At 42.0% G+C, this 12,301-nt stretch overlaps 1 protein-coding gene across 2 annotated transcripts in view; it reads left to right on the forward strand.

Annotated features, from left to right (window-relative positions):
* The first annotated feature begins 1,029 nt into the window (after positions 1–1,029).
* The window catches only part of rps6ka1 (ribosomal protein S6 kinase a, polypeptide 1), a 12,799-nt gene continuing 1,527 nt past the window's right edge, over positions 1,030–12,301 (forward strand). The window contains exons 1-21 of one of the 2 annotated variants that reach the window (XM_086126675.1): positions 1,030–1,362; positions 2,673–2,726; positions 4,955–5,071; positions 5,165–5,246; positions 5,891–5,971; positions 6,443–6,522; positions 6,614–6,720; positions 6,929–6,966; positions 7,062–7,204; positions 7,927–7,997; positions 8,085–8,173; positions 8,461–8,525; positions 8,980–9,082; positions 9,212–9,342; positions 10,168–10,293; positions 10,381–10,470; positions 10,678–10,836; positions 11,157–11,318; positions 11,657–11,733; positions 11,825–11,942; positions 12,007–12,144. In XM_086126675.1, coding sequence (XP_085982801.1) covers positions 1,228–1,362; positions 2,673–2,726; positions 4,955–5,071; positions 5,165–5,246; positions 5,891–5,971; positions 6,443–6,522; positions 6,614–6,720; positions 6,929–6,966; positions 7,062–7,204; positions 7,927–7,997; positions 8,085–8,173; positions 8,461–8,525; positions 8,980–9,082; positions 9,212–9,342; positions 10,168–10,293; positions 10,381–10,470; positions 10,678–10,836; positions 11,157–11,318; positions 11,657–11,733; positions 11,825–11,942; positions 12,007–12,144 — 2,166 coding nt within the window. In that variant the 5' untranslated portion in view covers positions 1,030–1,227. Of the gene's footprint in view, positions 1,363–2,672; positions 2,727–2,839; positions 3,636–4,954; positions 5,072–5,164; positions 5,247–5,890; positions 5,972–6,442; positions 6,523–6,613; positions 6,721–6,928; positions 6,967–7,061; positions 7,205–7,926; positions 7,998–8,084; positions 8,174–8,460; positions 8,526–8,979; positions 9,083–9,211; positions 9,343–10,167; positions 10,294–10,380; positions 10,471–10,677; positions 10,837–11,156; positions 11,319–11,656; positions 11,734–11,824; positions 11,943–12,006; positions 12,145–12,301 lie in introns of those variants that run through there. The other variant, XM_086126676.1, reaches the window with a different exon arrangement.

Raw genomic sequence — 12,301 nt, forward strand, 5'->3', positions numbered from 1 at the left:
GTGTATGTATGTATGTATGTATATCTACAGTCTATCTATCTATCTATCTATCTATCTATCTATCTATCTATCTATCTATCTATCTATCTCTATCTATATCTCTATATATCTATATCTATATCTATCTATCTATCTATCTATCTATCTATATATATATATACAGGTGTATATATACACACACACAGTCAAACCTCGGTTTTCGAACGTCTCAGTTCTCGACCAATTCGGTTTTTGACCAAAAATTTCGAGTTTTTTATGCTTCGGATGACGAACAAATCTGTGGGATGTGTAATCAATTTGCCACGAGGTCAGACAGGGTGGAGAGAGACATGAGGCGTAAAGCCTATAAAAAGATATTGTCAGTCTGTGAAAATGATTTTGTTTTGGATCTCATTAGATTGTGCAGGTGCTCCATGAATCAAAGTTAAATGACAATATATTTTACCTTCCGCGCGTGTTTGCCCCTGTCGAGAAAGTGCAGCGTGGACTTTTTAGGCAGTGGAAGGACAATCAAGCGCAGTGTTTGGCTCCATGTTTAGATGATCTTGTCCTTTGTGTTTACTTGAATGGCCTCTTGGCTGCTCTCAGTTCCAACTGTCAAGACTTGAAAACATCCAGAAAAAGAGGAAGCCGCGTCTCAGACCTCCGGCAGATAAATGTCGTAATTGTATGTTATTCGTGAACTATTAAGCCGCAAGCTGCGAGTCCACCATTGGCTGACGCTCCTGTACATTGTCTCCTCTGTGCCAAGCTCGGTTTAAGGAGCATTTATACGGACTCTTGAGTTTACGAGTTAACATGGTGAGCATGCCCTTACTTGGCCAACCTTGTCTCTGCTTTAAGGCTCCTCGTGAGGGTGTGGCACTGGCCCCCCTTATGTCACGCACGCGATTCTTTTCTTCAACAAGCTGGCACTTCTCATCGTGTGTTCTATAGCATGGCTGGTTGAGGAGGAGGAGAAATCCCCCCCCCCCTCAAAAAAAAAGAATCCTTTCTCTGTTTCTCTATTTCTATTTCACTTGTGCTTTTGATTGTTTTTGAGCACCAACTTGTTCGTTTGGCAAATGACCGTGCTTTTCGAAGAAAAAGCGCATTCAGAAATGAGACATTCTCCTTAGGATGTTCCTCTCATGTCAAACCTTCCCCTTTGCGACCAGTTCTCGTTAATTCAGTCACACTACACTTGGGTGCGAAAAACCTCACTTCCCATTTTGCCGAGTGTGTGTAATGCACATCGAACATGTTGGCCAACTCAAACGCTGCGCAGTTGAAAAGTGGTGCGGTGCCTGCTGGCTCGTAGTGACATGGAAATATCTGGACATGTGGAGGTTCCTATTCCGCACCAAAACACGCACGAGAGAGGCAAGTGGCAGTTTTGTTGTTGTTTGATTGGATCTCAGCATGTTTTGCGTGAGAAATGTTAACTTTGATCCAGTTGTATCCTGTATGCGTCTGTGTGTGTAGCTGTGTGATATGGGGACCTCGTGTACGATCTCATTGTAAAGACTTTTTTTTTTCGAGCCAATTAACTTCAACACGTCAAACAGGAATGGCGCTGAGGAGGCAGGCAAGGTCTGTACGAAGATGAAATAAATCATAGATTGACTTATTTTTGTTATCTTGTCAGTTATCAGCCGACTTCCTGGTTCACAAAGGATGATGATTGGACTTACATTGCGCGGGGAATCATTTTTCGACTGTTCTATTCCTGTCCCATTGATGAAAATGGTTAAAAATATATATATATATTTTTTTAAGTGAAAATAAATATCGGCAAAAAATGGAAAGAAATTAAAATGCAATTTAATTGATACAAATATCATTCATCAATATATGATTTTTTTTAAATTGTGATGTCAGAATTACATCTGATAATACATATTATAATTGTGAAATATAGGGCTGCAACTCTTGATTATTTAAATTGATTGTTTTGTCAATACATGAATTCGGTTACAAAAAAAATTAATAATTAAAAATAGTTTTATTCCCATCCCTTAAGTGACCAAACAGGCTCCCAGCCCACAAACACTGTCCGCGCCCATGAGGCAAATCTAAAAAGAGATTAGCTTTCGGGCTCAAATATACACTTATGGCAGCACAGATCGAGGTTGTGTTTGCTGTCAAGTCTTATTTCGCGCAAATTGCGACATTACAGCCGATCACCGATTGTGCATGAATGCAAACTTCTCGACCACTTTCGATACGCTCGGTCGGATTGGTATAAAGTCTGATTTTAAGGGACAGTTGTAATCCTGCAGGAGTAGTTACGTTGGAGTCCAGTTACTCCATCTACATTGAACAACAATGTAGATTGTGCTGCGGGGTGTTCCGTGCCCCGTCGCCATTGTGTGTTTGACTTTGAATGAGAGGCTGATCTTTGCATAGCGGCTTCTTCTTGCAGGTTGAGCTTATGTAGCCGGAAGGAAGTGAAGTCATCTTAAGAAGAGGGAGAGAAGAAATGAGAGAGAGAGAGAAAGCGCTTTGACTTCCTGTTCTGTCTTTTCCTGTCCTGTTTTACCAACCCCTGCCTCTGTCACCTGTGTGTGTGTGTGTGTGTGTGTGTGTGTGTGTGTGTGTGTGTGTGTTTGCTCAATGATGAAGAAAAGAAAAGCCACACAATAATCATCATCCTAATAATAATGTGAACTCTCCATTCCAACACCACTTAGAACAAGTGTCATATCACGTGGATAGAGAAGGACTTTGCCCATATTAGTGCCCAGGTAAGTCATTTTGTGCCTGTGTTGAGACAACACTATAATATCTCATTTTCATATGCTGACATCTGCCCTTTCCCGTATTTGCATCATCGCTTCTTCTTCTTCGCCATCTTCAGATGCCACATGACAAGATGCTACACATTGCTTTCCTTGTGGTTATTTAGATTTTAAATGAAAGACTGTCTTCTCTTCAATGTTAACTCATTCAGTACCAGCCAAGTCTAGACCAAGTTTGAAAAGACGTTTAAAAACGTCTTTGGGAGTGAATGAGTTAAAAGCGACGATGTTTAATGATTCACCAAGATAAAAAGTAGCGTGGGGTTTCCATATGTTCATATCTTCTGTAGAATCGATAACCTATCGGTTATTCCATCTAATACTCAGGTCACCTGAGGTCGATTTTTTTTTTTTTTTTTTTGAAGACAGGATGAGTGTGAATAGACAAATCGGAGAGGAAAACGCTTGGCCTGAGATAAGAGCGTTTCCGTCAAGTGGTCTGATTCGGCTGCTCTTCCTGCCTTTTAACTTAAAAGCAGTCGAGTGTTTTGACCTGATGACTGCGCATTGGATATAATAGATGTCTTTTCTTCAAATATGTTCATACAATCTTTTTTTTTTTTCCTCTGAGTGTCTCGGTTGTGTGGGCCTTCATGTGGGTGCACGAGCGTGAGAATAAAGGCAGTCTCTTCCTTCCTGTTTTGCCGACTCATGATTTGTCTTCAAACCTCTGCTCAGCCAGTCAGAGGAGCACAAGACAAGAGTCAGAAAGGTCCTTAGAGTGTCACGACTTGGGACATGGGCCCCGGGGCCCGATTTCAACTGAGTCGCTTTCTCCCCTTCTACCTGTCGAAAAAAACCAAAGGCGTGGCGGCAGCTGCAGATGCTTTGCCTGCACTGAAACGCTCGACACCGGTAACCATAACAACGTGTATTTAAAGTTCTGTGAAATGCGTTGTTGTTGTTGTTGTAATAGCGCTGGTACGTTCAAGCTGCTTCCTGTTGCTGTTATTTTCTCATGAGGAAGCGCTTTAATCAGCGTTTCCTTCTGATTAAAGTTTAATAGCGTTATATGACTATTCAGGACCGCGGTCGACCAATAAATTCATTTAGTCTTCTAATTGTATTCGACTTGGATACACCAAATGTGAAATGATAAAAGCTACAAAACTATAAAAGAATGGTCATCCATTAATAGCCATTAAGATGCAATTTGTGTAAGTATATGTATGTTTCTATGGTTTATATTAATGCTTAGAGTATATTATTAGTGCGTTGCTAGCAACTCAATCAAAATTCTGCTCACTCACTACGATACATTCATTTGCTAAATCTATTTGGGTTGTCTTATGACTTTCTCCATGACGGTATTCCAAGCACACACTTTAAACATTTTGCGTCCTTTCATCAACTGAGAAAAATTGGATGTGTTTTTTATTCAGTGCACTCATAAGGTCTGGTTTTCCCGTTGAATGCAGGACAGGCCAACATAGCACTTTTACTTACTGGTGTGCGTCATAAAGAGTGCTACCTTCACCTGTATTTTTTATTTTATTTAGTTTTTTTTGTATTTTGTAATGGCATTTATTCTCTGGATGGTTTTTCTCTGGATTTATTTTATCCTTAATCAATTGAATCATTTTCTTATTTTGAGTAGTTAAAAAAAATTATAATAATTATCAATATCAGTGATATAAAATATTTATATTGTTATCAATCTCCGAGCTCCAATTTCTAGCTTCATACCGTCCTGCTTAACAGTCGAACCTGTATTTTGCACTTCACTTTATTCTCCAAAACTGAGAGAGTAGTCAATTGTGTTTTTCACTACTTAAAATGTTTTTCAAATGAATCGTAAAAATCAAAGTCTTTGTGATTTTGAATTTGAATTCTGTATTGACGCTTCTGTCTTTGTCAGAAATAAACAAAAGGTTTTTCTTTATAATTACCTGTCATTGGTTTAATAGAAAGTACTGTAGATGGATCAAACGTAAAATGTACTAGTGGTATCGGTTACTTGGTTATAGTATCGGTGGTCGTATTGGTCTGGGAAAAAAAAGGGTACCTAAATGTTTAAAAACAACATTTTCTTCCTTATGTTACTTGAGGGAGCCAATTTTGACCCACCTAGCCATACCTGTACCACACTTTCAGAATCATTCAGGTCGGGGAAACACTGGGAGCATTTTGGACATCCTTTGTTTCATTACATTTTTTTCCCCTCCCATGTATAGGACGATGGCGAAATCAAGGAAATCAACATCACCCATGTGGTCAAAGAGGGTTCGGAAAAAGCAGACGCGTCTCACTTTGAACTGCTCAAAGTGTTGGGTCAGGGTTCCTTTGGGAAGGTAACGCACACGAGCTGGAAGCCGCGTCTCTTTTCATCCTCGGCAAGTCTTTGCGGCTCACTCCTGACTTTGCTCGTGTCTCACATACTTGAGGTGTTCCTGGTGCGCAAGGTGACCCCTCCTGATGACAACCAGCTCTACGCAATGAAGGTCCTCAAGAAAGCCACGCTCAAAGGTACGAGAGAGCACCTTGAGAATGAATGGTGCAATCGGAGTGGGGCCGACATAAGCGCTCAAATGACACCGGTCGTTAACCATGTAAACAATGTCGACCGCCATGCCATAAATGGCTTGGCCCCCGTTGACTCTATATCGAAAAAAATATACATTTACTTACCGCCATACATGTTTTGTTTTTATTTACCGGTAATTTATAGTCATACAAACCTGCTTTTTCCAACTCTTGATTTGTGTTGCTCAATATGGCGGTGGCCCATATAAAACAGTACTGGAGCAGAGCAGAAACCGCTTCCTCATTCAATTAGAAACCACTTTGCGCTGTTATTCTCACGCCGGGGATGTGCGGTGAACACAACGCTTAATGCTCAAATGCTCGTTGTTTTCTTTTAGTTATCTGTGATTCTCTGTTATGTCTCACCGATAACCTCGCAGTTACTGGGCAAGCCGGAATGGAAATTTCTGCACTGCACAGTTCTTGCCTGGCTTGTGCCACCTAGAGTGAGCAGTCGAGTGTACGCTGCTGTTAAGCAGCCACCTAAAAGAAAACACCACTTACTGTCAAATGATTGAAGTGCTGCATTGATGTCAGATAATTATGTGTGTTTTTGTTTTTTTTTTGTTTTTTGTCCCCATCACCAGTGAGAGATCGTGTGAGGACCAAAATGGAGCGAAACATCCTGGCTGATGTCAACCACCCGTTCATTGTCAAACTGCACTACGGTCAGTCAGTCTCAGCACTGGCAATTGCTCCCGTCGCCTCATGGAAAACACCCACTTACTCACATCGCAGTGTTCCGCTGCTATATCGCGAAGACTGCGTTCAAGAGAGATCATTTTATTAAGGTTTTACAGTTAAACAGTGGTACCTGTTTTTTCTCGTGACAAGCCCTCGCTTGGCTCTGTGTTGCAAACCAACATTTGAGTTAAGAGATGAAGATACGCCGCCGCTTGAAGGCCACAGCGCCCAAACGCACACATACTGCAGCATGTACAGGAATTAGACTTTATAATACCAGTTTGTACATGCACATTCTCTTTCATTATGTTTAATATTTACATACAGTGAAGTGCTATTAAAAAAAAAAAAGGTGCAGTGGCCCCCCGTTGTTCATGTTGGACTAACGTTGAATCGGGAATAAACCGCCAATAAAAAAATGATGATGAAGGGTTCACTGTATCTCCAAATTTCAGCTTTCCAGACTGAAGGCAAACTCTACTTGATCCTGGACTTCCTCCGAGGAGGCGATCTCTTCACTCGACTGTCCAAAGAGGTGGGAATTCCCTCAGTGTGTTGACGCTGCGTGTTGTGCATTTATGGGTCATCCTTCCTGAAGCGTATTTCCATCTGTGCGTGTCTCTCAGGTGATGTTCACAGAGGAGGATGTCAAGTTTTACCTTGCAGAGCTGGCGCTGGGCCTCGACCACCTCCACAGCTTGGGCATCATGTACAGAGACCTGAAGCCTGAAAAGTAAACTATGTTGGATTTTGAATAACCCAACGGCATTTTTTTTTTCATCATTTCCACATCAACAGATTTTGCACAGTTGTACTCAAAGGCCACTTTACACTTATTTTCACCCGCATGCCTGCAAAGTACTGTACATTCTAGCCGTCTTGAAGTGTTTTTGTGGTGATGTTTGTCATGTTCCCAAGATGATCTACTGTTGTTTTTCCAGCATTCTCTTGGATGAGGAAGGTCACATCAAACTCACGGGTAAGAAAAGAGTGAGAAGTGGCTAAACGATTCCCTGAAGCCTCAAATGGTTGTTTATCCATACGAAGAGCAAAAGTCTCCTTGGTGTCTTCCAGATTTTGGTCTGTGCAAAGAGGGCATTGACCACCACGAGAAGGCTTACTCCTTTTGTGGCACTGTGGAGTACATGGCACCTGAGGTGGTCAACAGGGTAGGACACACCCACAGCGCCGACTGGTGGTCATTCGGAGTACTGATGGTAAGGAAGGGGAAGCATGATAATCTTCGAACAGTTGAACCTTAATAGGGGGCATATTATAGAAAGCGCATATGCTGAATGCCTGCTCACCCATCAAGGGGGAAATGAAACAAGACTGTATATATTTTATTATCTTCCTAGCTCTAAAAATATGTAAGCATGCCATTCTGTGTTTCCCCCCCTCCCCTGTTCCCGAACAGTCAGTATAATAAACATAATAACCGCGCCTGCGCCGGGTTTTGAGAGCTTACCATTGTTCCGGAGCGAGCCGACCACTTTGACTCTTTTGATCATGTGAAAGTCTAATGGTAAGCAGAGCTGCATTGTTAGCAAAGTTGTGAGCTATTTTAAGAAAAAACAAGTAGAAGTCTGAAGATTTACTTGGGCGATTAATTTCCCATGTGATATGTGGGTAGGCACTCCACAAACCAAACTGCAACATGCGAACATTAAAATGTCATTTTTCTATAATACACTACTTCCAAAAAGTTTGGGATATTCAGCTTTCGGGTGAAAATTTAAGGAAGGAACTTGCAGGTGAACTTAATTTCAAAATGCTGTTCATCTCTAAAAGGTTACCTTACATTTTAAACATATTTACCTGAAAGCCCTCGCAATCCTCAAGTGTTTGGGACTTATACCGCGTATTCCGTTGTACAGTAATGCCATCCAAATGTGACAGATATGAGCGTTACATGAAAGCCGAATCTTCTCTCCACCAGTTTGAAATGTTGACCGGGTCGCTGCCCTTTCATGGGAAAGACCGCAAAGAAACAATGAGCATGATTCTCAAGTGAGTGCCGCTACTTACCATCGCTTGTATTAACAATGACGATGACGATGATGATGATGATGATTAAGATTGACCTATCTCTTGCAGGGCACGTCTGGGAATGCCTCAGTTCCTCAGCGCAGAGGCGCAGTCTCTGCTCAGAGCTCTGTTCAAGAGGAACCCCGCCAACAGGCTGGGTCAGTTATCCACCTGAACCCAGTCAAGACATCAAATAGGCTCGAGATTGCATTTGAAGTCGCTGTAAAGTAAAAAATGAAAATGTCTTGTAAATTGGACACGCCACGATGTTCACAGCTTTGTCAAATTTTTGTGATGAAAAAAAATGAAATCAGGCTTTAGAATGGTGAATCAGTCATGCCATGTATTGAGCAAAAAAAAAAATCTAAAAATTGACTTTACAGGGGGCTGGATAGTAAAATAAATGTATTGAAATGTTGCTGATTTTTTCATGGTTTCTATGTAGGATCGGGTCCAGATGGAGCAGAGGAGATAAAACGTCACGGATGGTTTTCCAACATTGACTGGAATGTGAGTGTGTTCTTTTTTTTTTTTTTAAAGCATCATAAATATAGTTTCTGTTACCCCAAACATGCCAATGTTTAAAGTGTTTATCAATATATTTATGTGCTTGTTTGATTTGTCTTTTTATTTTGAGCACCTTCGTTTCATTCAACCAGTTAACTGCTTGGAGTAATAGCTATGAATATCCAAAGTAATCTTTACTCCACTGTGGCGTAAATCAATTGAGTGAAACCCCTTCATTTTCGTAATTTGGCATTCTTGAACTCAACAAGTGGCCACGCGCAGCCGGAAAAGAAGCTGAGTGGTTCCGTTGCCCTTGATTGTCTGGCCCTTTAAATGGCGTTTCAATTTTATTTTTGAATACATACCAATTATTGCCCGTGTCGCTTCGTGCCAATGATTTGGAGCACTGTGGTATTGCTAACCGTGGTTGTTTTCATCTTGCAAAAACTGCTTTCAGAAACTTTTCCGCAGAGAAGTAAAACCCCCTTTCAAACCGGCGGTGGCGCGTCCCGATGACACGTTCTACTTTGACTCCGAGTTCACCTCCCGCACCCCGAAAGGTGAGAGCCGTTAAGAACACTTTGGAAGTTTGGACATTTTATGATTATTATTGGGTTTTTTTTTATTCATTCCATTGATTCTTTCATTATTTTACACCATTCAACTTTTCATCCGCATCGTTTCTGCAGACTCTCCCGGCGTGCCGCCGAGTGCCGGCGCTCACCAGCTGTTCCGAGGCTTCAGCTTTATCGCATCGAGTCTGTTGGAGGAAGAAGGGTCAGCTGAGCCTGTGCAAGCCCCGCCGCACCCGGTGGTCCAGGTAAGCAGGGAGTCACTTGAAAGTCTGAGAAGACAGTGGGGAAATAAGATTGTGCACGTTATAATCTGACAGTGTGCTTTATAATCCGATGCGCCTTATATATGGATCAATATTCTGATTTCTTGGATGGAGTATTTTAAATGTTCTATAAAGCGCTTTGCTACAGCTCCAGCGGTTGTGAAAGCTCGATATAAATATATTGCATTGTATTCCCTACAGTGTAGCTTCATCTAGTGGATGCATAACGCAACTGCAGACACTATTGTAGCTTCTACTCTCTGCGCCTAACAATGCGCTGCGCCCTATATATGAAAATGGTTTTAAAATAGGCCATTCATTGAAAGTGCGCCATATACTCCGAAGCGCCTTATAGTTCGGAAAATACCGGTAAGTGGAATAATCGTATTACATGTGTATGAGGACACAAATCAACTCAACTTTATTTGTAGAGCACTCTTAACACATTTGTTGCATAATCAAGGTTAAACAAAAAGCTTAATAATAATCGTACTAATACTGCTAATTGCAATCATAATAATCAAACAATAATTGTATAAATTGTAATTGGTTGAACTGTATTCATGTTATGTGCAATAAAAGGTTGTGTTTTTGAATATGTGATTGTTTGTCGAATGAGTGCTACAATTCAAAGAAACTTTTTCAACCCGAGTGTTTTTGAAAAATGGTTCCATTCAAACGAAACACAAAATTTTCATCAAAATTGCAAGACCTGGTGGCATAATTACTCGTACTTTTATTCCGTCTAAAGAAAGTGGTAGTCAACAGCTTTAAAAATAATAATAATAACTTTCTGTCCACTTGCAGCAGCTACATGGCAAGAACTTGTTGTTCAGCGATGGCTACGTGCTGAAAGAGGACATCGGCATGGGCTCCTTCTCCGTGTGTAAGCGATGTATCCACAAGGCCACCAACACGGAATACGCCGTCAAGGTACAGGCAACTCGCCAAATGACTCACTTGACCTCAGCCAAGTCGATCACAATCCAAATTCTGACCTGGTTTTTGTCAAATTGACAGATGATTGACAAGACCAGCACAGACCCCTCTGAGGAAATCGAGATCCTGCTTCGATACGGACAGCACCCCAATATCATCACGCTGAAGGATGTGAGGATAGTCACACACGCAATCATCACTCTATACTCCGTAGAACAGATGGACTCCGGATTCAACGGATAGAAAATAGTGTCAAAACAGTCCCGTTTGAATTCTGTTAGTTCCAGAATAGGTCGCAATTTACCACAGCGGCAGTAAATAAATGCACTCAAGGTATTTGAGGCGATACCAAATAACTTTTTCCCATGTCCGTTGCAGGTGTACGACACTGGCAAGCAGGTGTTCCTGGTGACGGAGCTGATGCGCGGAGGAGAGCTGCTCGATCGGATCCTCAAGCAGAAGTCCTTCTCGGAGAGGGAGGCCAGTGCTGTGTTGCACACCATCACCAAGACTGTGGAATACCTGCACTCGCAGGGGGTGAGGACGCAGCACATTGGGTCACAGCATTCAAATCTTGTATTTTATTTCTTTCTTTATTTTTTAATGCATTTTTGATGGGGCTGGAACAGTGAGGGTTTTGAGATACAAGCAAGGTCACGGAACAAATTCAACTTGTATTACAAGGCACCGCTGTATTTGCTCACATGTAGTACTTACTGGTTTTTATTTGATTGTTTAATATTTACAGCCTAGAAATGTTTTTCTCAACAGAAGATACCTACTATTTTTGGCCGATTATTTTTTCATGAGATTGGGAACTGATGCTCTTTGTTTCCCCTCATTTCTCTTTTGTTTAGGTGGTGCACAGAGACCTGAAGCCCAGCAACATACTCTATGTGGACGAGTCGGGGAACCCGGAGTCGATTCGGATCTGCGACTTTGGCTTCGCCAAGCAGCTGCGTGCCAACAATGGTTTACTCATGACCCCGTGCTACACCGCCAACTTTGTGGCGCCTGAGGTGAGACCGGCACGTCTTGTGTAGTATTGTTCATTTAAAATTGCTGTCATATTGTAATAAAAATCATTTCTTGCGGAGGATGAAGAATATATGCCAATGGGTATTGTTATGTTATCGGTCTACATGTGTTGTACCACAGTTTGTGTTCAAACATCTGTTTCTTCGGGTCATTCAAATCTCAAGGCGCCACTGTAAGCGAGTTTGTGAATAGTTCACGTTGAATAGGGAATATTGTATTGGGGAGCAATGTCGATGTATTTGTCAGCTTAAAGCGCAGCTGTCAACATACAGTATATTATTCTTTTTTTTCTAATGCTAAAATAATTTGTCATTGGTAGGTGTTGAAGCGTCAAGGCTATGACGAGGGCTGTGATATCTGGAGTTTGGGAGTCTTGCTGTACACCATGCTGGCCGGGTAAATACAGTACAGTCTTTGACTGTGATGAATTACTGTAACAGTCATTTGCATCCTAAAACGGCCCTGCTGTCTTGCTCCCTTCCTCTAGTTTTACTCCATTCGCCAACGGACCTGAGGACACTCCCAATGAGATCCTGAACAGGATAGGCAACGGTCACTTTAGTTTGTCCGGAGGCAACTGGGACACGGTGTCAGACGCGGCTAAGGTGTGACTTAACATATTTGTTCCAAAGAGCTCGACTCATGTTTAAAGTGCGCTCCTTGTTGCAGGACCTGGTGTCCAAGATGCTCCACGTGGACCCACATCAGAGACTTATCGCCAAGCAGGTCCTCAGGCACCCGTGGATCGTCCAGAGAGACAAACTCCCCAATAGTCAACTCCCCCACCAGGACCCCAAACTGGTCAAGGTGACTGGGGCTCTGTTCATTCTCGCATGATAACCTCCAAGTTGCTAGCAAAACTAATGGCCCGCTACCAAATGGTACCAGTCTGCTGATTGGTGGTTGGGTTGCGCTGATTGAAGGAGCCGTTGGGCAAAATCCCCGTACTGTGAAATGACAACTT

This window comes from Hippocampus guttulatus, chromosome 13 (assembly GCF_054856545.1).
Source record: "Hippocampus guttulatus isolate MCC_2025c chromosome 13, RoL_Hgut_1.0, whole genome shotgun sequence".
Classification (NCBI taxonomy): Eukaryota; Metazoa; Chordata; class Actinopteri; order Syngnathiformes; family Syngnathidae; genus Hippocampus; species Hippocampus guttulatus.